The sequence below is a fragment of the Microcaecilia unicolor genome, chromosome 11 (assembly GCF_901765095.1).
Source record: "Microcaecilia unicolor chromosome 11, aMicUni1.1, whole genome shotgun sequence".
NCBI classification, from domain to species: Eukaryota; Metazoa; Chordata; class Amphibia; order Gymnophiona; family Siphonopidae; genus Microcaecilia; species Microcaecilia unicolor.
Genome location: NC_044041.1, coordinates 734403 through 757326, shown reverse-complemented (window position 1 = coordinate 757326; position 22924 = coordinate 734403). Strand labels below are relative to the sequence as shown.

General features: G+C 43.2%; 1 protein-coding gene across 1 annotated transcript in view; it reads right to left on the bottom strand.

The window, feature by feature from the left end:
- Window positions 1–18865, bottom strand: part of SCARF2 (scavenger receptor class F member 2) — a 168268-nt gene extending 149403 nt beyond the window's left edge. Inside the window, exon 1 of the mRNA XM_030218832.1 lies at window positions 18452–18865. Coding sequence (XP_030074692.1) covers window positions 18452–18600 — 149 coding nt within the window. The 5' untranslated portion in view covers window positions 18601–18865. The remainder of the gene's footprint in view (window positions 1–18451) is intronic.
- Window positions 18866–22924: the final 4059 nt, after the last annotated feature.

Genomic DNA, 22924 nt, shown 5'->3' with positions numbered 1-22924 from the left:
ACCATTCATCAGGCAATACCAAAAACCATAATAGCCAGCTTTCGAAATAAGAAAAATTCAAAGAACATTGTTCAAAAATATTGTTACTTATCTTATAAGCCCTGCATTGGAATAACCTGACGCCGGTTGCTCATGTAGAAAGACTGTTCTCCCCTGGGACAACAAGACGCCCAGTGAAATTGGGGATTTTTTTTTTTGGGGGGGGGGGGGTTTTGAGTGTTGCGAATGGCTTGGGAAGACCAAACATCTACCGTATACATGTATTCCTCATCTTACATAGATATTATGCATCTCTGTGAATACATTTTCCTGTTGGGTTTTGAACTAGCTGAAAAACCTACACAGTTTTTTTTAAACCTGCTCATTGTGAACAAGGGTTTGACACAAGGGATTAAGGGAGTAATTCTCCTTAATCTCCTGTTTATTTCTGCCTTCAAAAACTAGAAACATTACCTCCATACTGTATGTAAAAAAAGTACCTGGACTTTGCTGTACAAATTAAGTGGCAGAGCTTAGAAATGGCAAGTCTGCCCCCTTTTCCCAAGAGTCATTTACTGCCCTGTCCTATAAAATAAGATTAGCAGCAACATCAGGCTGAGATTTACAGCTTAGTCTGAAAAGTGAGAAATACAGAAGAGGAACATGTCAAGCCAGAACAGGAGCAGAGAATGCACTAAGCAAGAGAATACTAAAACCAGAGCTGCAGAAAACGCCAGTTCCTCAAGAACTTAGATGACTAGACTCCAGCGTTTATCCTCTTAACTCAGGGTGCTCAAGAACATAATATATGACATTGTGATATTCAGAAACCAGCATCCTTTCAAAAAGACAATATGATGAGCAGAGAAAACTAGTGCTTCCAACTCCTGTCCCTGCTCAGACTAAGTAAAAAATTCAGCACCATCCATGCGATGCTTAAAGTCTACAGCTGTGTTGCAAGGGGCCGATGCACCAGCTAGTATGGGTTGTGAGCTCCACTTACTTTCTGAGCAATGCAGAGAGCCTCGACTATTGCAACCTACTCCTCACTGGCCTCCCACTTGGCCATCTACCCCCCCTCCAATCCGTTCAGAACTCTGCCGCACGTCTTATATTCCGCCAGAACCGATATACTCATATCACCCCTCTCCTCAGGCCACTTCACTGGCTTCCAATCAGATACCGCATTCAGTTCAAGCTTCTCCTTCTTACCTACAAATGCACTCAGTCTGCTGCCCCTCACTACCTCTCTACCCTCATCCCCCCTACGTTCCCGCCCGTAACCTCCGCTCGCAGGACAAATCCCTCCTCTCAATACCATTCTCCACCACCGCCAACTCCAGGCTCCGCTCTTTCTGCCTCGCCTCACCCTATGCCTGGAACAAACTTCCTGAACCCCTACGCCAAGCCCCCTCCCTGCCCATCTTCAAATTTTTGCTCAAAGCTCACCTCTTCAATGCTGCCTTTGGCACCTAACCTTTTGGAAATCTAGACTGCCCCACTTTGTCTGTACACTTGTCTTTTAGATTGTAAGCTCGTTGAGCAGGGACTGTCCTTCTATGTTAAATTGTACAGCGCTGCGAAACCTTAGTAGCGCTTTAGAAATGTTAAGTAGTAGTAGTAGTAGTGGTGTTAATTTCTGCAGAAGAAGTGGCTGCACACTATTAAAATGGATGTTTATGAGATCATTACGTACTCTGCTTGCTGCAATGCACAGAAGGTAATAGCGGGTTCTGATGCATGGACAATGCGTGAAATACTTCGAAGTCCTGGCAACATAGAAGGATGTGTAGCAACACCCCCTTCCTCCCTCCAACCTAACCCATCTAACACCAGAGATAACATGCAGAAAGCTACCGGGAGCTAGTGGCCCCCATCTCCCCCCCCCCCCCCCAAAGACCTCCTTCCTCTGAAATTAAAAATAAAAATTCCTGGTGGTCTAGTGCCCTCCCTTCTCCCACCCCAGCCCGACTCAATCCCTTCCTTCAAATTTAAAAAAAATTCTCTGGTGTCTAGTGGACCCTCTCCCTCCTCCCAAAACAACCCCCTGTTCCCAATTTAAAAAATACAAATCCTTGAGGCTATTTGACTAATGAATATTAGCAGGTTCAAAGGTATTAATTAAATCAGAAATAAAACTTCAAGCAGTGTATCTTGACTCTGGGTTAACTATGAAGCCTTGCAGTTGTAGGTTAAGTACAGAAATGCTTTTTTAAAATTGAAGATATTACAAAGGCTGAAATGATACTTAGAAGTGAATCATTTTCAATTGATAATTCAGTCACTAATTCTTACAACACTAGATTATTGCAAAGTAATTTTTATGGGTCTTCCTCAAAAGCGGTTCAGAATGCAGCAGCCAAGTTGACGTCTCGTCTGATTCAACTTTTATGGTAGACAGAATTAAATTTAAAGCTCTAATTTTTATTTTTAAAATTCTTTATAGTTTAAGTCCCGTGGCAACGTAAACCCCTCACAGAACGTTGATTGGTAGGTACAGAACAAGGGACATACCTGGGTAAAAGGGCTGAATTGTGGAGGAGTAGCCTAGTGGTTAGGGTGGTGGACTTTGGTCCTGAGGAACCGAGTTCGATTCTCGGCACAGGCAGTTCCTTGTGACTCTGGGCAAGTCACTTAACCCTCCATTGCCTGCTGCATTGAGCCTGCCATGAGTGGGAAAGCATGGGGTACAAATGTAACAAAACAAACTCTGTTCCAGCAAATTTGAGAGATGATATAAATTATGGGGCCCTCTTAGTAAGCTGTACTAACAGATTTAGCACGTGCAAATGATAAGATGCTCAAAGGAATTTAATGGGCTTCTTATTTAATCCTTAGCGTGTGCTAAATCCATTAGTGCAGCTTAGTAAAAGGATTCCTATGTGATGTTTCATCGTTTGAAAATGTGGCTTTTTACAAAGCAAAAGTAATGAGGTTGTTACTAAGGATGAAAGCTGGGGTTTAGTTATTAGTGACTAGGCCAAGTATATTTTAAATTTTGCATGGTAGATGCCCCAGTGGCATAGCCAAGGGTGGGGCCTAGGTGGGCCCAGGCACACCCACTTTGGGTTCAGGCCCACCCAGTAAGTAGCACACCTATGATGTAGCTGGCAGGGATTCCCAAGCCCCACCAGCTGAAAACTCCCAACAACTGTCTGTCCTTCATACCTTGTAAATAGCAGATCTTTGCCTGCAGTGAGCAGTGACTGATACATACTTCTCACACTGGCCCCACAGCCTTCCTTCTGATGTATTACCAGAAACAGGAAGTTGAATAAGAGGGAAGGTTGTGAGGCCAACATGAGCAGTGTATACTAAGTTGCTGCTCTCTGCTGGTGAAAATGTATTATTTAAAAGGTATGCAGGAGAGGGGGGAATGTTTGAGAGACTATATGGAATGCAGGTGAGAGGAGAGACCAAATCACCTGTGGGATGGGGAAGGGTTCTACTGCCCACTCATCTTGGGCCCAGGCAGTGGCGTTCCTAGGGGCGCTGACACCCGGGACGGACCGCCCCTACTGCCCCCCTTTGTACGCCACTAATTGGGTGTCTGGCTACGCGCCTGAGATACTCATTATATGAAAAATCTTTTGAAATATTTTATTCTGCAGTTTACCCTGAATTAATATATAATGTACTAAACTAAACTTTAAACAGCCACATATCTAGTGGGAGTGAAGGAGTAGCTTAATGGTTGGTGCAGGCCCAGAGGCTGACAGCCTGGGGAACTGGGTTCAATTCCCACTGCAGCTACTTGTGACTCTGGGCAAGTCACTTAACCCTCCATTGTCTCATGTACAAACTTAGATTGTGAGCCCTCCTGGGACAGAGAAAAAGGTGTGAACAAAATATAAATAATTGTGGTAATTATTTTGCCAGATATTGTAATGTGTGTTGAGATGTTGACCAGGCACAATGACAAAGTTTAAGTTTTGGGCTAAAGCTACTACATTTAAAAAGGTTAGTGTTTTCAAAGTTTCCATAAGTGTATATAGGGTTATTATTGATGCAGATAGAAATCCATTTATCAAGTGTACTGTATGGTATTTATTTAGTTTATCAAGAACTATTCACACCTCAATTAAGTTAGAAGGTAATACTTTTACAATTAATAAGAGGAAATATTTTTTCTCTCAACAAATAGTTAAGTCCTGGAACTCATGGCCAAAAGGACCTTACGAAACTGGGAGGCTGGGCATCCAAATGGCAGATGTTTAATGTGAGCAAGTGCAAAGTGATGCATGTGGGAAAGAGGAACCCGAATTATAGCTGTGTGATGCAAAGTTCCACATTAGGAGTCACCGACCAGGAAAAGGATCTAAGTGTCATCAATGATACATTGAAACCTCAGCTCTGTGTCCTGTGGTTTCTAAAGAAAGCAAATTGAATGTTAGGCATTATAACATTCTCATTTTTGTTCTTTTTTTTCCCTAATAATTTCCTATCGCTCCATGGTGCAACCGCACCTTGAATACTGTATGCAATTCTGGTCACAGAGTCTCAAAAAAGATATAGTGGAATTAAAAAAGGTACAGAGATGGGCGACGTGATAGGATGACTTCCCTATAAGGAAAGGCTAAAGCGGCTAGGGATCTTCAGCTTGGTGAAAAGATGGCTGAGGGGTGATATGATAGAGCTCTATAAAATACTGAGTGGAGTGGAACAGGTAGATGTGAATCATTTGTTTACTCTTTCCAAAAATACTAGGACTAGGGGGGGCACACCAATGAAGCTACTAAATAGTAAATTTAAAACAAAACAGGAAAATAGTTCTTCACTCAATGTGTAATTAAACTCTGGAATTTGCCGCCAGAGAATGTGGTAAAAGCAGTTAGCTTAGCAGGGTTTAAGAAAGGTTTGGATAATTTCCTAAAAAGAAAAGTCAATAAGTCATTATTAAGATGAAATATATTTTACTGTTTTGGGATCTTGCCAGGTACTTGTGACCTGCATTGGCCACTATTGGAAAGAAGATACTGGGTTTGATGAACCTTTGGTCTTTCCCAATTCTTATGGTAATCAAAGTGAGTTAAAACCATGACATGCACCACCATTCAAAAATCAAATGTACTTTTCCAAAAACAATAGACTTACTGTAAGCACATGAGCAAGTAAATCCAACTTAGAACCTAACATTCCTCCAAGACATTTAAACATCATATGAACAGAGAGTTGCAAATTAGAGTAATGTTAATGGGGGGGGGGGGGGGGGGGGTGAAGAGCTGAAAAAGAAGAATCCCATGATATAAAGAGTGCAACAATTTTTAACAACCAGTTACCCTGTTAGAAAAGATATCAGCCACGTGAATTTGCCATCTGAAACTTGCTCTCCCCCCGTGCAGCTACAAATATGGGGGTGATGTTCCAGGGGATATGTTTATGTTGGATAAGGAAAATAACACCCACAGACTACACCTTCAAATCTATGCAAATTATTTTCCTTGGAAAAAAGTACCTGACACAAAGCAGGTCTGCAGGTGAAAGTTTCAAAGGTTATCAGTAAAAAGTACCAATAAGAGAATTTGCAAATTGCTCCTACAGATCTGTAAGGTACATAAATGAGGCAATGTTTCTAAAACTGAATTTTAACACAAAATCTTAGCTCTGCTTATGTCACATTCTGCTTTGTGTTACATGTGGTGCTGACAAATAGCTTGTGAAATTAATTGCACACAGATTATCTGGCTTTATATTGTACGGACTTTGTCAGAGACCTGGACAGTGGTGTGCTGAAGCGGGCTCTCATAGGCTCGCGAGAGCCGTTTGTTAAGTTTTTAAGAATTTTGGGAGCCGGTTGTTAAAGTAGGCCTCCCCATGGCTACTTTAACAACTGACTCCCAAAATGTGGGCTTGGGCCCCCTCCTGAATTCTCTTTTACTTTGCTGGCAGTGATGCTGGCCCCACTAGCCAAGTAAATAGACTGCTGCTGCTCCCTGCTCCTTGTTTCTGACTCTGAGCATCAGGCTGGGACTTTTCATGCAAGCGCAAGAAGGTTCCATCATGCTGCTCAGAACCAGAAACAAGCAGCAGAGAATGGTGGCTGGTGGGGCTCGGCAAAGGTATGCCTAGCGTGCCCGCACAAGGGAGGGGAGAGAGAGGCATGTATTCCCCCCTCCTCCCAAAAAATTTCCAGGCCGGCTATGCCCGGAGAGAGAGCCCGTTGTTAAAATTTTACCAGCACACCCCTGGACCTGGAGTACTGACTATGACAAGTGCCAGATTCAATCTTCTCAGGCTGCTTCCCTTACAACTTATTCCACCCTAATTACTTTTAGCCTCTGGAGGGGAGCTGCTGTTATAAGGAGACAGCAGACATAATGCACAACAAAAAAGTCAACAGTATAGCCAGGGGAAAGCTAGCAAAACTGCTGTATTAATTTCCCCCAGGGTTCACCCAGATATGTTCACATCTGCTAACATCACTTGTCACCGTTGGACCTATAGCTACTGCACTGCTGGAGCCATGGAGTTCTCTACATAACCTCAGAGTGGCTCTTTAACCACTTGCAAATCATCACCATCACAAGTTTTCATCATCTGTATTAATATATTCTCATCCGCGCAAAAAAGGAGCCTCTTGAATTATGTTGTAATGTTCATACTAAGCAAAAACAAAAAGGAGGTAAAAACCCTCACGAAACCGTGGGATGTACAAACGAAAAGTGAGGAGAGTAGATGAGGATACCAACGAATGTATATTTATTGATTAAAAATTAAAAATAGAAAAATGACACTGTGCATAAAAATTGTTGACATCTCTTCGGAGAGGAGCATCATAAGTTCGTGTTGCCTTTCAATACATTTTATATATACTTTTTGAAGAGAGGAGACCCAAGCGGATTGTGTCTCGTTATTTTCTTTGGAGTACACATTCCGAGTTACATCTATCAAGGTTGTAAAGACCCCTGAGGCAGGCCTTTGGGCCGTAATGTTCATACTACCATCTGCCTATTTAATGCTTTCTTCATGCAAACACAGCTTCATGAATTCGAATCTCCTCTTTGATATGAAACGGTTGCAGAAAAAAATCCTGCTCCTTGCAAGGACCACAAACCTGGAAAATCACCAAGTGCACATCAGCAAAACTCTCAGATGAGATTAGGCTAAACAAGCTGCACAGCATTTTGAGACATTCTTAAAATTCAGTGTTAGAAACATTGGTATTACATTGGCCATCCTCCCATCTTCCGGAAGCATGCTTTAAGGACTACTGGACACCCCTAGATCAGGGGCGTAGCCAGACAGCAGATTTTGGGTGGGCCTAGGCAAGAAGTGGGTGGGCACCAAATGTTCTCCCCCCTCAAAAAAAAATATCTAAGCTAGTGGGAAAATGTTTCTCTCCACCTTGGCAATCTGCAGCAGGCATGCGCTGAAAACTGAGCATTCATAGGTGCCAGTAACGTGGAGCACACCATTTTCATTACCATCAGGGGGAACTGGTAGAGCTTGGAATCCCCATCAGCTACTGCTAAACACGTGCTACTCTTGGGTGGGCCTGAGCCCTAAGTGGGTGGGCCCTGGCCCACCCAGGCCCACCTGTGGCTACGCCACTGCCCTAGGTATAAGCAATTACAATCATCTAACTCATACTCTTCCCTGGACACTGTCAAGGAGCTTTCTCAATATGGGGGGGGGGGGGGGGGGGGGGGAGGTGCTGAAGCACCCACAGAGCTGGCGTCTATGGTCTGATTTGTTTAGTATGTGAAACTTCAATACAGCCTGTTGTACCACCTTAGGTAAATGTATTTAGAAAGGTGGTTAATAAGTCCTAATAAATAAATACATAAAATCAGCTACAGAAATAAAAGCTTTTAGTTTTCTTAAAACATGCAATTGACAAAATAAATCATCTACAACCAATTTTATCTAGGGCTTTTTAATACGCATGGAATGTAAAATCATCCCCAACTTCCACACCTAGAGAAGAAGGGAGTAGTGTGTTCTCCCAGTTTAATCATTTTGAGGCACTAACGCAAATCAGATCTCCATAAAATGAAATAAATTATTGCTTTCTAAGGGAAAGTGTTAGCTCCATTCAAGACCCACCTCAACGTCTCCATCCTCATCCTCTCTCTCAACGTCTCCATCCTCATCCTCTCTCTCTCTCCCCCGACAACCCAGACAGATCCATTGAAGTTGCTTCTGAAGGATGACAGTAAAGCCACCTGCTCCCAACATCTTCCAATTCACATACCTCAAACATATCCATCACCCACCCATGCTTATTTTTTGAAAAACCCACAGGTAGGCTAATAATTAATTTGCTGGAGAACTGATAATTGCTTTTGGATATCAAACCAATAGAGTTTAAGTATTCATTCATATGGCATATTCCCAGACCAACCAACAAATGTCCCCCAACATTGCAGAATGAAATTAGGATGTTTCAGCGTACAACTCAACATACCTATATCAGAGACAACAATCCATACTCCCTCCAGTGCTAGACACTTCAAACAGACACTCCAAAAACTTAGCAGGACCAAGTCCCAAGAACTCAAATGGGAAATTATAGACCGGTAAGCCTGAAGTCTGTGCCAGCCAAAATAGTGGAAATTATTATAAAGAATAAAATTATGTAACACATAGACAAACATGGTTTAATGGGACAGAGTCAGCATGGATTCAGCCAAGGGAAATCTTGCCTCACCAATTTGCTTCATTTTTTTGAAGGCTTGAATAAACACGTGGATAAAGGTGAGTCAATTGATGTAGTGTATCTAGACTTTCAGAAAGCTTTCGATAAAGTTCCACATGAGAGACTCCTTCGAAAATTAAAGAGTCATGGGATAGGAGGCAAGGTTCTGGTGTGGATTAGGAATTGGTTATTGGACAGAAAACAGAGGGTAAGGTTAAATGGTAATTTCTCTCAATGGAGGAGGGTGAACAGTGGAGTGCCGTAGGGATTTGTATTGGGACCGGTGCTATTTAACAGATTTACAAATGATATGGAAATCAGAATGACAAGTAAGGTGATTAAATTTGTAGCTGACACAAAACTATTCAAAGTTGTTTAAAACACATGCGGACTGTGAAAAATTGCAGGAAGACCTTAGGAAGCTAGAAGACTGGACATCCAAATGGCAGATGAGATTTAATGTGTGCAAGTGCAAAGTGAAGTACATTGGGAAGAATAATCAAAATCATATTTGTTTGACCCTAGGTTACACCCTAGGAGTCAGCAACTAAGAAAAAGATCTAGGTATCATCATGGACAATACACTGAAATCTTCTCTTCTTCCCAGTGCATGGCGGCGGCAGCCAAAAAGCAAACAGAATGCTATGAATTAAGAAAGGGATAGAAAATAGACAAAGAATATTATAATGCCTCTGAATTGCTCCATGGTGCGACATCACCTTGAGTATTGTGTGCAATTCTGGTCACCATATCTTTAAAAAGATATAGCGGAATTAGAAAAAGTTAAAAGAAGAGGACGCAAAATGATTCAGGTCATGGGACTCCTCTCATATGAGGAAAGCCAAATTACTGAGTGGTGTAGAACAGATAACAGTGAATCAATTTTTCACTCTTTCAAAAAGAGTAGAGATTAGGGGACACTCAAGGAAGTTACATGGTACTATTAAAACAAACAGGAGGAAATATTTCTTCATTCAACCATCTCTGTCTCTGGCACCACGGGATGGTTTAAATGAAACACATGCCCGTTCTCCAACTTTACCCTCTTGTACTGCCAGCTGAAGAATGGACTGCAGAGGGTAAGTCACAGAAGCTCGCTGATAACCTTCAGTTTCGGGACCCTAAGCTAGTACTTGGCGGGCTCGTCCCTTAAGCCAGCACACGGTTAGTAAAAGAAGGGGATGGGAAGGGATTCTGGATTTAGCTCTCATTGTTGACCTCTAAATGTCTTCTATTTTAACATTGAAATTCTTTTGGAACCAAGCAAATTCTTCCTGGTTCTTCGGGCTTCCAGATCTGTCATGACCAAATTCTGTGGGGCTCTGTTGTCATTAGGCTTCATTTGCAAATAACCAGGAATCTGTAGGCTAGTTTAGTTTACAATCTTGCTAGGGGGGTTTACAATACATCAAAAGTTTTTAAAAAGATAGAATAAGTCAAATGAAACCAAGTGAGATAATATAATTACTAGATGTCACTATCGACTGATCTCAAAGGATTGATTTTACAGTTTTAACCACAGTATATCCTTGTGTGCATCTCATTACACAGACCAACCACTCCCTTCCCTTTATTCCATTCCCTTCCCTTTCTGGTAGTTTCACCATTGTGAATGAAATAAAGGAGGGTCTATCGATGAAGGTGGTAAATATTCAATCATAGTGGTCGAAGTGTGCATGGGGGAGGAATGGGAGCAAAGAGCAGACACAGCCATAGGTCTTATCAAGGACTGGGGAGTAAAGCCACCCTTTCGAGACCAGACCAGAATGGAGTTCCAACATGAGGACGCAACCCAGGGACAGTATATTTCAGATGAATTCTACTGCCAAAAATGTAAGCTGAGAGAATCAAAGATCAAGAAGGAGATTAGGAGGTGAGACATTCAGCTAATTTTTAGGGAAACCTGTGCAGAGTATTTTAAAGATCAAAGTCAACATTTTAAATTTAACACCATTGGTAATCGGTAGCCAATAGTGAGCAGCCAAAGGAGAGGTACTAACTTGATAGCAGTATTTTGATAGTAGGTGCTTCAATGAACAGGAAGTCCAGCATTGAAGAGGGTATTACCATAGTCCAACTTACTGAGAAGATGAACTTAACCACGGAAGAAGAAAGATCTCTAGCAAAACAGAGATATGGTTGCTAACAGGATGCAATGAGAGGGTTTTTTCTAATTACATAATTTACGTTGATATTTGTGATCCACAAAAATTCACATATCCATCTTTCCCTATTGTGGAATGGTGGCACATCTGTTATAACAGCTGGCAATGACTGCTTATTTTCGTATCTTGGATGTCTAACTCCCGTTGAGGAGATGCGGGCCAGAGGTATGTACAGCTGTCATGCACCGTATTGATAGGTTCCATTGACGACACTCATAGACAGCATGATGTCAAAGCATGAGTCCATAAATGCGGCATGGAAAAATAACCCATGGCTGAGGCTTCAGACAAAACTAGTTGCCATTGTGGCAATGGTGAGGGAGAAAGAGAAGGGGCTGAAGATATGACTGAAGTGAGAGAAGGCATATACCCTGAGATAGGTAAATGGGTTTGGGAAGAGAAGTGAAGGGGAGAAATGGAGGAAGGATTAAGAGGTAAGAAGGAGGGGATGAACCGTGAAGATGAGGAGAGTGGGTAAGAAGAGAGGGATATTTCAAGAGAAATAGTAGTTTGATCCAAAATCTTGTGCAGGTTTTAGAAAAATTGGAAGGAAGAAGGCCAAATGACAACCAGCATGGTTAAAAGGCAAGGTATAAGAGGCCATTAGAACCAAAAAAATGGAAAAAGGATTCAAATGAAAAAAAGCAGCATAAGCAGTGGCAAATTAAATGCAAAGCATTGCTATGGAAGTCAAAAAGAATTTGAAAAGAAGTTTTAGAAGCAATAGCTCAGAATAAAGACTTTTTCAGGCACACTTGAAGCATAAGGGCTTATGAGGGAATCAGTGGATGATCACAGAGGTAAGAGAGGTCAAGACTAAATGAATCTTTGCTTCAGTCTTTACCGAGGAAGATGTGAAGGAGCTACCCATACCTTAAAGGAATTTAAATGGTGACAATGCAAAGGAATTGAAATAAATTGTACTGAACCTGGAAGATATAATAGGCCAAATCAATAGCCTAAAAAGTAGCAAATCACCTGGACTAGATATACACTCAAGTGGTGAAAGAACACAAAAATAAAATTGCACATCATTAGTAATTTGTAACCTATCATTAACGGTACCTAAAGATTGGTGGATGGCCAATGTAACATTAGTTTTTAACAAGGATTCCAGGGATGATTTAGTAAACCACAGAGCCTGATGTCAGCATGGATAAAATAGAGCAAACTATTATAAAGGACAAAGAGGCCGTTTTAATAAAATCTTAGTGCACACTAAAAGACACTGGGCCTGTAGGTATAAAATTGGATGCCCAGCATTTAGGACTCAATAACATCCGTTAGAGTGGGCGAAGCTTTAGTCAAAGGGTCCATAAATTGCTAAGTCTACTAGTTAGTTGAGGTGGCATAACAAATTATCTACTATAATAAAATTCACCCTCAATGTTCTGAGGACACTGACGTCAGTGAAGCCAAGCCCTGACTTCCTTCAAAAAGGTTCGAAGGTTCGTGGTGGTGAAGCCACCAAAATCGCTCCGGGCCCCGCCCTCGAGTGCGGAGCTATGGCAGAACAACGAAGGGGTTGGCAGCGAGGGAGGCAGGGAGGCGTGGGGGGGTGGGAAATTGCTCCGGGCCCCGCCCTCCAGGGCGGAGCAATGGCAGAACAACGAAGGGTTTGGCGGGGGGGGGGGGAAATCGCTCCGGGCCCCGCCCTCGCATCAAACGTCATGACGTTGGAGGCGGCGCAATGGAAGAATAACGAACGGGTTGGCCAGGGAGGGAGGGGTGTTGGCGACGAACACCTTGCTAGCGCCCGTTTCATTTGCTCTGAAACGGGCCTCTTTTACTAGTTTTTAAATAAAGACACAAGAATCAACACAGAATATCTAAACACAAGAATCAACTCACAGAATTTCTAAACAAGTTGTCAATATTACACGACTCCCAGTCAGGATTCCGCGCCAATCACAGTACTGAAACCGTATTAGTCACGCTCATGACAAAACTCAAACAACTGATTGCAAACGGGAATAACATACTACTGTTACAATTCGACATGTCAAGCGCATTTGATATGGTTGACCATGGAATTTTATTACACATCCTTGAATACTTCGGCATCAGAGGCAACGTTCTCAACTGGTTTAAGGGGTTCCTAACTACACGCTCTTATCAAGTGACATCAAATTCAGCTACATCAGCTAGATGGACACCTGAATGTGGTGTTCCACGGGGATCCCCACTCTCACCGACCATATTCAACCTAATGATGACACCCTTGGCCAGACTACTATCGAATCAGAACCTAAACCCATATATATATGCTGACGATGTAACGATCTTCATCCCATTCAAACAAGATCTAAGGGAAATCTCCAACGAAATCAAGCAAAGCCTATACATCATGAACTCCTGGGCAGATGCAATTCAGCTGAAACTAAACGCAGAAAAAACTCAATGCCTTGTACTCACTTCGCAATACAATAAGAATAAATTCACCAACATCAGCACACCTAACCTAGACCTACCGGTTTTGGACACCCTGAAAATTCTTGGAGTCACCATTGATCGACACCTAACACTTGAGAATCATGCGACAAACATAACCAAAAAGATGTTTCACTCAATGTGGAAACTAAAAAGAATTAAACCATATTTTCCAAGGTCCGTCTTCCGCAATCTGGTACAATCACTAGTACTAAGTCATCTGGACTATTGTAATTCACTATACGCTGGCTGCAAAGACCAAATACTTAAAAAACTCCAGACAGCCCAGAACACAGCAGCCAAACTAATATTTGGTAAACCAAGATATGAATGTGCGACACCCCTACGAGAAAAACTACACTGGCTCCCACTTACAGAACGCATCACGTTCAAACTTTGTACCCTAGTCCACAAGATCATCCATGGAGACGCCCCAGCCTACATGTCAGACATAATAGAACTACCACCCAGGAACGCAATAAAATCTTCTCGCACATTCCTCAATCTTCATCCTCCCAATTGTAAAGGACTGAAATACAAATCGCTGCATGCATCTACCTTCTCCTATATGAGCGCTCAGCTATGGAACGCACTACCACGCAACTTGAAAACGGTCCATGAACTGGCCAATTTCCGCAAACTACTGAAAACTTATCTCTTCGACAAGACTTATCACAAAGATCAGCCCATGTAACTGTACAATCTTTAATATATATATAGGAGTGTTTTATAATGTCTTTTGCTGTAATACAACCATGTACTTTACCACCATGTAACCCTAACCCTCCATAAACCAAATGTATATTCTCTTCTATTTCCAATATCCATGACGAATTGTAAGCCACATTGAGCCTGCAAAGAAGTGGGATAATGTGGGATACAGATGCAATAAATAAATAAAATAAATAAACCAAGGGAAGTCCTACCTCCCCAATCTGCTACATTTTTTGAGGGATGAATAAATACAGGATAGAGAGAGCCAATGAAAGTGAGGCAGCATTTTAGAAAGCCTGTCCATGTAGACTTTCAGAAGCAATGTGAAATAGTTCAATAGCCATCCACATGAACAAACTAATGGATGGGTAAACGGGAGTTAGACATCCAAGATACGAAAATAAGCAGTCATTGCCAGCTGTTATAACAGATGTGCCACCATTCCACAATACGGAAAGATAGATATGTGAACTTCTGTGGCTCACAAATATCAACGTACATTATGTAATTAGAGAAAACCCTCTTGTTGCATCCTGTTAACGTTCACCAGTATGATCCCAATACGACAGAATGTTCCACTGCAGGGATGATTATTCACAAGGACAGCTTTCCACACACAGGCAGTGACACAGTTGGGAGTGGCCTGGCTGTGGAACGAGATCAACATGAAATAGGTGGTCAACTAAAAAACCATCCGTAGCAGGGCAGTCAGGACTGGATGTCTTACAGCTGAGCAGTATGCACTGCATGCAACCTTGATGTCCTGTTTCCGGACCGCACAATGCAGAACCCCCCATATAATAAATTGCTTAAATGGGAAAAACGGCTACCTCAAGGCAGTTTTGTGTATAATGAAGCTACTCAGGCATCCATCGTCAACTTCCCCTGCATGCTGCAGCCAGACAGGTATGAAAAGAGATCAGGAAGACCCTGGCAACCTAGAATGAAAGCTGTGTTCCCACTGCCCCATCCTCCAACATTAGGGAGGCTGCATCCAGCAGAGGGATTTCACTTAGCAATCCTGCAGTGTGAACTGTTAGCACACTACTGCCTAGCCATTTCCAGAGCATCAGAGTGAGGCCAGGAAAGGGTCTGCAACTCCCACTGGGAAAAGCAATGCATTAGGGTACAAATGTGCGAAGGAGACCGACCGACAGCAGGAGCCCCCACACTCCCCTTCCAAAATGGACATGCAGTGAACTGTGCTGCCCTGAAAAGCCAGAACACTATTCCCTCCGATATTCAGCCGTTAACGTCTGCCACCAGCGTTGAACTTGGAAATTCAGTGCTGGCCATATCCAGTTGCCAGCATTGAATATCCAGGTTTTTTTTAAATGCCCAGTCAATAAAGATAGGACCAATAAAGATATTCCACTATTTCTGAGATAAGCAGTATAAAATGTTTTGTACATTTTTGGGATCTTGCTGTGTATTTGTGACCTGGATTGGCCACTGTTGGAAACAGGATGCTGGGCTTGATGGACCTTTGGTCTTTCCCAGTATGGCAATACTTATGTACTTATGAATGTGGTAAAGGCGGTTAGCTTAGCGGAGTTTTAAAAAGGTTTGGACGGCTTCCTAAAGGAAAAGTCCAGAGACCATTATTAAATGGACTTGGGGAAAATCCACTATTTCTGGGATAAGCAGTATAAAATGTTTTGTATATTTTGGGGATCTTGCCGGGTATTTGTGACCTGGATTGGCCACTGTTGGAAACAGGATGCTGGGCTTGATGGACCTTTGGTCTTTCCCAGTATGGTGATACTTATTGTACTCATGAATGTGGTAAAGGCGGTTAGCTTAGCGGAGCTTAAAAAAGGTTTGGACGGCTTCCTAAAGGAAAAGTCCAGAGACCGTTATTAAATGGACTTGGGGAAAATCCACTATTTCTGGGATAAGCAGTATAGAATGTTTTGTACTTTTTTGGGATCTTGCTGGGTATTTGTGACCTGGATTGGCCACTATTGGAAACAGGCTGCTGGGCTTGATGGACCTTCGGTCTGTCCCAGTATGGCGATACTTATGACCTGTTATTTCTATGGTCTTATTTATGCAGTAACACTGGCCAGTTAGCTCTGAATATGGGGAGCCATCCAGACTCCACCCCTAAAACGCCCCTGGAATGTTCCCAACATTTTCAGCAAAGATAACGTATTAAGTGCGCTGAAAGTGACCAGATAGTGAGTTAACTGAAAGGTAGCTTTTCCCAGTCTAAGTCAAGTCACACAGAGCTACATTCTGCAGTGCAGAAACGAGCCACATCTCACTGACAGATGAGGCTACAGGGTGGTTTGTGTGGGCTACACTATGCTTTGACTGTTAGGTTCCTTATTGAAAATTCATGTTTAAGGTACTTCAGACAAGTTCCCTCAACCTCTGTAGACTGAGCCTTTATCTTTCATGCTAAAAGCATTTCACAATGCACTGTGTGCATGTGGATTTTGGGCACAGAAGGGTTAACCACCAAGCACAGTGGCTTCTGTGGTCAACATCTGCAAGTTCAGCAAAGCTATACTTCCTTCCAAAAATACTGCACCACAACATCTGGGAAACACACACACGCATGTATACGTACATAAAAAAAACATCTAGCAAAATGCAAGCATGCACACACAACAATCCACGTACACAGCTCCAAACCTTTGCACCCACGTTCAAAACAAGTTATCAGCAACATCTGAGTGTGTAAGTGGATTACTGGAGATCTGTGGCTGCTACACAGCAAAAAAATCCATCTAATCTAAAAGGCCGAGGGACGGCAGATCAAGCAATTATCCAGACAGTGGTGATTTTCTGCCGCTAGCTAACTCAGAGGTGTTGTACATCTGCTGAATAATGCAGAATGACCACATTATGTGTCCATTCATCACTGCGTGACAGGCACCTACTTCCTGTTATAGACTGCTGGCATAACTGGATATTAACGTGCTACTATTTAGCTGCTGGTCACAGAGCCAGTGTAAGTATTTTGTATGTTGTGTGTGTAATTGGGACCCCACCCATCCTCTGCTACATGTGTCAAATTCATAGAATTACCCCCATCAATACGGTGTTGGTGTGTAACTTATTCCCAGTTGCTGTTATATAACACAGAGCTGTCAACACACAAATACAGAACCAGTAAAGGTAAAGTAAGCAACACTTAATATAGACACACTGAAACAATTATTATTATTTGCATTTGTATAGCGCTACCAGATGCACGCAGCGCTGAACACCTGATACAAAGAGACAGTCCCTGCCCAAAAGAGCTTACAATCTAAATAATACAGACAGACAAGACAGTTACTAAAACACACAAATGAACACTGCACCACAGTCTCTTCCCAGCTGAATCTCTTCCTCTTTCTGCTGCTCACTGTCAAACCCCCATCAGGTGCCACAATCCTGCGCAGTAAGCGTAACCCAGCGTGGGCTCACCTCACCTGTAAGTGTCTTCAGTTACACCAACCAGGGATCTGGCGCTGCGTAACTTACTCAATTCTGTAAGTTGCACATGTAACTGGCAGCACCTTCCATGTAACATAGTAACATAGTAGATGACGGCAGAAAAAGACCTGCACGGTCCATCCAGTCTGCCCAACAAGACAACTCATATGTGCTACTTTTTGTGTATACCCTACTTTGATTTGTACCTGTGCTCTTCAGGGCACAGACCGTATAAGTCTGCCCAGCACTAGCCCCACCTCCCAACCACCAGCCCTGCCTCCCACCACCGGCTCTGGCACAGACCCCCCCTGGCATTTTTACACAGTGTTGCTTAAAGAATCACTTTACTGCCAATTATACACGCGAAAGGGCTGCTATTCAGTACATTTGCACGCGAAATGCTGGCGTCCCAATCACAGAATTACACTTTAAGTGGTTACACATAACAGGAACAGTAAAATGAAATGACAATGTACAGAGAGGACAACTCCCAGATTCTCTCTCTCTCAGGCTGTCTCTGGCCCTCTCTTCTGCTCTTGCTCTGTTCCTCATATTTGTACTGGATGTTTTGTCACATGAGGGAAAAGAACAGACTACATTTTTTTTTTTACCTCCCCAATCATTCCTCCTAATAGGTTTCAAATGTTGGCAGTGTCTCAGAGACACAGAGGGAACAGCCACGCAAGCGCATATACACATACAGCATAGACCCCTCTGCATTGCATGCATACATGCCTAGCACACGCATGTTCACGCAAACATACATGCAGAACACAACCCCTCCTCAAAGGCAGCCGAATAGGGTGGACAACAGCAATTAAGAGAGCTTGGGGGCAGGCCGGGGACTGGTTTGTTTGGCCCCCTCCAACCAAAAAGGTGCCCCAATGTCCCTGGTTCCTTAAACTGCCACATATGGGATCGTGATTTCTCCTTTTCCTGTGGGCACCGGTTTTCTCTTTGTATTAAAAACACAAGCTCTTTCCCATGGCCCCAAGATTGTACAGCCAAGTGATGCCAGACACAGGACCCCCGGGCTGCAGAGGAGGGAAACACACTGTACAAAGTACAGAGTAAAGGAAAAGGTTTCTTTGCTTACCCGGGAGATCTGCAGACATTCCTGCCTCTAGGGCTCAGCTCCTGGCCCTGTCCAAAGCTCAGGCAGAGCAACAGCAGCAGAAACCACAGTGAGGAGCCGCCGATCTCCCAAGGAAAACTGCGTTTCCCTGGGTCTTGCTTCATCTCCATGATCGTCCCAGGGGCTGCTCCCAGAAATGCACAGCAATTTTCAGCACTAAAAGAGAAGCCTGGACTTAGACTACGTGTGGCAAAGCTCCTGCCATCTCTCCTGCCAAACCACAGGGAGCAGAGCAGTGGACCAGCCCCCTGACGGACCCCCGAGTAATCCAGCAAGGAAAGTTTACAAGCTGCACACACCGGACTCCAAACTTTGCCAGCTGGAAGCCATAAACCCCAGGCCAAGCACTCTCAAGTCTAGTCTTCACTTCATTTGTGCAAAGTTAAGCTAGGAGCAGTAAGCTGCAACTGCTGGATGTGACTGTGCAGAGGGAGAGCAGCCTGGGCCGGAAACTGTGCTCAGCTCCCCTCTCCTCTCCTTGGCACGATGCTCTCCTCCCTCCCTCCCTCTCCCAGCATCAGTGGCAGAAGGAAATTCCACATTTGTTACCCTGGGCTTGAGCCAGGCTCAAGGGACACTTTGAAAAGCGCTCCAGACTTCCCTGCGCTGGCTTTTTCACAAGAGGGAGGGGGATCGTGGCTAAGCTAAGGCAGAGCCTTTGGCCTGGTTTCTGGGAGGGTGGGGGGGGGGGGACCTCTCACACACCTAGAAGTAGTGTCACAAGCTCTAATGTAGCAAAAATAAACAAATATATAAACACAGCATAGACCTCAGATAAGGTTCAACACTGCTCTCTTCACAGTGGCACTGCAGCTATGGGAAGGGGTTTGGGGATTTAGCTCAGATGAAGGCAAGTTATAATCAGGTACATACGGTATTTTCCTGTCCCCGAGGGCTTACAAAACTTACATTTGTACCCGAGGCAATGCAGGAAGTGAGTTGACCCAAGAAACCCCAGAGAAATACAGAATTTCAAAGGTGATATATTTCATTTTCTGGAAACTGAGGGGTCCATATTTGGTCAAAGCCTTTTTTAAATAGTGATCGCAGCCAACTAAATTAGCCCTGGATTGTGGTAGCCTGGATCTGTGGCTAGGTTTGGAAGCGACACGTAAGGGTTGGAAATAAAGGTGGGGTGTTGTTTTCACACCTGTTCTCTCCACAGGCTGGATACTTTAAGCAATCATTTGGAGCTTTGAGCCCCGTCCCTGACAGGCTCCACAATTCAGTGTACCCTACCTTCCATATAACTAGATTTCATTCCTTCTTTCCTCCCCCCCCTTCAGTCTCCCTCTTTTCATCTTTGATCTACTCCACAGTTTCCCATCTTCTATGCTTACTGTTTGTCTTCCCTCTTTCCCACCTGTCTCAACCGTTTCTCAAACTACCTAACCTCTTTCACCCACTTTCTAGTCCCCTAATTCCATTTTCTCTACATATCCACTCTCCAACCTCTATGTTCTACATCTCACCTCCATCCCTAGCCCTTTTCCTCACACTCATCCACTCCTCAGCTTCTTCCACCTCTCCTCTCCAGCCCCTTCCATCTCATTCAACTCCTCTCCAGCCTCTTCTACCTCTCCTCTCCAGCTCCTTCCATCTCATTCAACTCCTCTCCAGCCCCATCTCATTCGACTCCTCCCCAGTCTCTTCTACCTCTCCTCTCCAGCCCCAGCTCCATCTCATTCAACTCCTCCCCAGTCTCTTCTTCCTCTCCTCTCCAGCTCCTTCCATCTTTCAACTCCTCTCCAGCCCCATCTCATTCAACTCCTCCCCAGCCTCTTCTACCTTCTTCCACCTCTTGTTCCTCACCAGCCCCAGTTAAGAACATAATAGCCATACTGGGTCAGATCAATGGTCCATCTCGCCCAGTATATTGCTCCTTCCCTCTCTCCACTTCCAGTCTCTTTGAAGACAAATCTATAAAGGTGTCTAGTTGGAGCTTATTCTATAAAGGAAAGTAGGCACACATATGATTTAGGCATGTTTCAGGCTTAGAGGTGGTTTAAGTGTTCATGCATAGATTGATTTAAAATGCATGCACATTATGATGATGCATAATTGCATGGCCCAGCTATGCCCAGACTCCACCCTTGTGTATGCCACCTTGAAACTATGCACCATCAGCTTTCAGCACCACTTTATGGACAAGTGAATACCTAGAACAAAGCAAGGTTATTTACCTGTATTCACTGATGAAAGCAGGCCAATTAGTCTCACAAATGGGTGATGTCATCCACTGAGCCTGGGCAGAAATGCTGTTTCTGGTGTAAGTCAAACAGGTTTCTTTATTCTTCACCAACTTCACTCAGTTCGGAGATTCTTTGACACTTTTCATGCCTTGATTCTGTCCCTCCTTATTAGTAGACTTGACTATTGTAATACTGTTTACTTAGGTTGTTCATGTACACTCCTTAAGAAACTTCAGACACTCCAGAACACCACTCTCAAATTACTTCATCGTGCTCGATCATTTTACTCCACTCTAAGAAATCCCATTGGCTTTCTGTTGAACAAACAATCATTTTCAAGACACTCACTCTTGCTTTCAAAGCTTATCACGTTGGTCATCCTTCTTATTTAGCTAATCTTACTGTTCCTTACTCCCCTGCACATCTCCTTCGATCTTTAAATGACCACCGGTTGGAATCTACTAGGCATAAGGCTTTCTTTGTTGCAGCTTGAGCTTTAGGGAACTCTATGCCACTTTCTACCCTACTCGTACAGAACCATCATTTAAGAACTTTAAAACAGCTCTTAAAACGTGGTTGTTTCACCAAGCATTTAACTCAACCTAAGGCTTTTCTATCTCACACCCTGTTTCCTGCAATATCCTCCCTCTCCACGATTGCATAGTTGGGCTTTTGTATGAATGTTTGTGTTGTTTCTATCTTCACTACCTCTCTACCCTCATCTCCCCTTACGTTCCCGCCCGAAACCTCCATTCACAGGACAAATCCCTCCTCTCATTACCCTTCTCTACCACCGCCAACTCCAGGCTCCGCTCATTCTGCCTCGTCTCACCCTATGCTTGGAACAACCTTCCCGAGTCCTTACGCCAAGCCCCCTCCCTGCCCATCTTCAAGTCTTTGCTTAAAGCCCACCTCTTCAATGCTGCGTTCGGCACTTAACTCTTACCTTTCAGGAATTCCAGACTGCCCCATTTGTCTGCCCCTATCGGTCTGACTGTTCACGTGTCCTTTAGATTGTAAGCTCTTTGAGCAGGGATTGTCCTTCTATGTTAAATTGTACAGCACTGCGTAACCCTAGTAGCGCTTTAGAAATGTTAAGTAGTAGTAGTAGTAGTAAATTTATTGGAGTTCCTTTCGATTTTAGACTTCTACACTGCTGTGATCTGTAAGTTAACTAACGGTGGTATAACAAATACAAATAAACTATAAACGTACTTTCACTTAAGAGTTTGAGGCAGAATTCCCACTGCACGTGATAGTTAATGATCTTAAATGGTGTCAAACAATTTGGACAGACCATTATATGTTAAATTTGGTTATTCAATGGAAACAAAAAGGTTCAAAAAAAGGAAATGGTTAAAAGTACTTATGATACTAATCTAATCTGGTTCTTAATATACCACTAATTCCTCAAATGGGTTGGAAGCGGTGTACGATACATAAACATACAATCGAATAATTACAAATAAGTTTATCCTATTATGATTTTGTGTAAACAGTATCAATTAGACAGCATTTACAATATGGTTTATTTCACAAGAACATAAAGACTTCTCTAATCTTAACTCTAAAGGTAAAGAGTTCCAGAAACAAGTTGCCTGATAAGAGTATGAATGTTTATGATGAGGTTTAGATGTTACATGCCTATTTCTGTGGATAACACTCTCATCCTTCCTGTCTCATCAGCTCGTAACCTTGGGGTCATCTTCGACTCCTCCCTCTCCTTCTCTGCACATATTCAACAGACTGCTAAAACCTGTCGTTTCTTTCTTTATAATATCAACAAAATTCGCCCTTTCCTTTCCGAGCACACTACCAGAACCCTTATCCACACTCTTATCACCTCTCACTTAGACTATTGCAACTTGCTTCTCACAGGTCTCCCACTTAGCCATCTCTCTCCTCTTCAATCTGATCAAAATTCTGCTGCACGACTAATATTCCGCCAGTGTTGTTAAGCTCATATTAGCCCTCTCCTCAAGTCACTTCACTGGCTTCCTATCCGTTTCCGCATACAGTTCAAACTCCTCTTATTGATTTATAAGTACATTCACTCTGCAGCTCCTCAGTACCTCTCCACTTTCATCTCTTCCTACACTCCTCCCTGGGAACTCCATTCACTGGGTAAATCTCTCTTATCTGCACCCTTCTCCTCCACTGCTAACTCCAGACTCCATTCCTTTTATCTTGCTGCACTATATGCCTGGAATAGACTTCCTGAGCCGGTACGTCAAGCTCCACC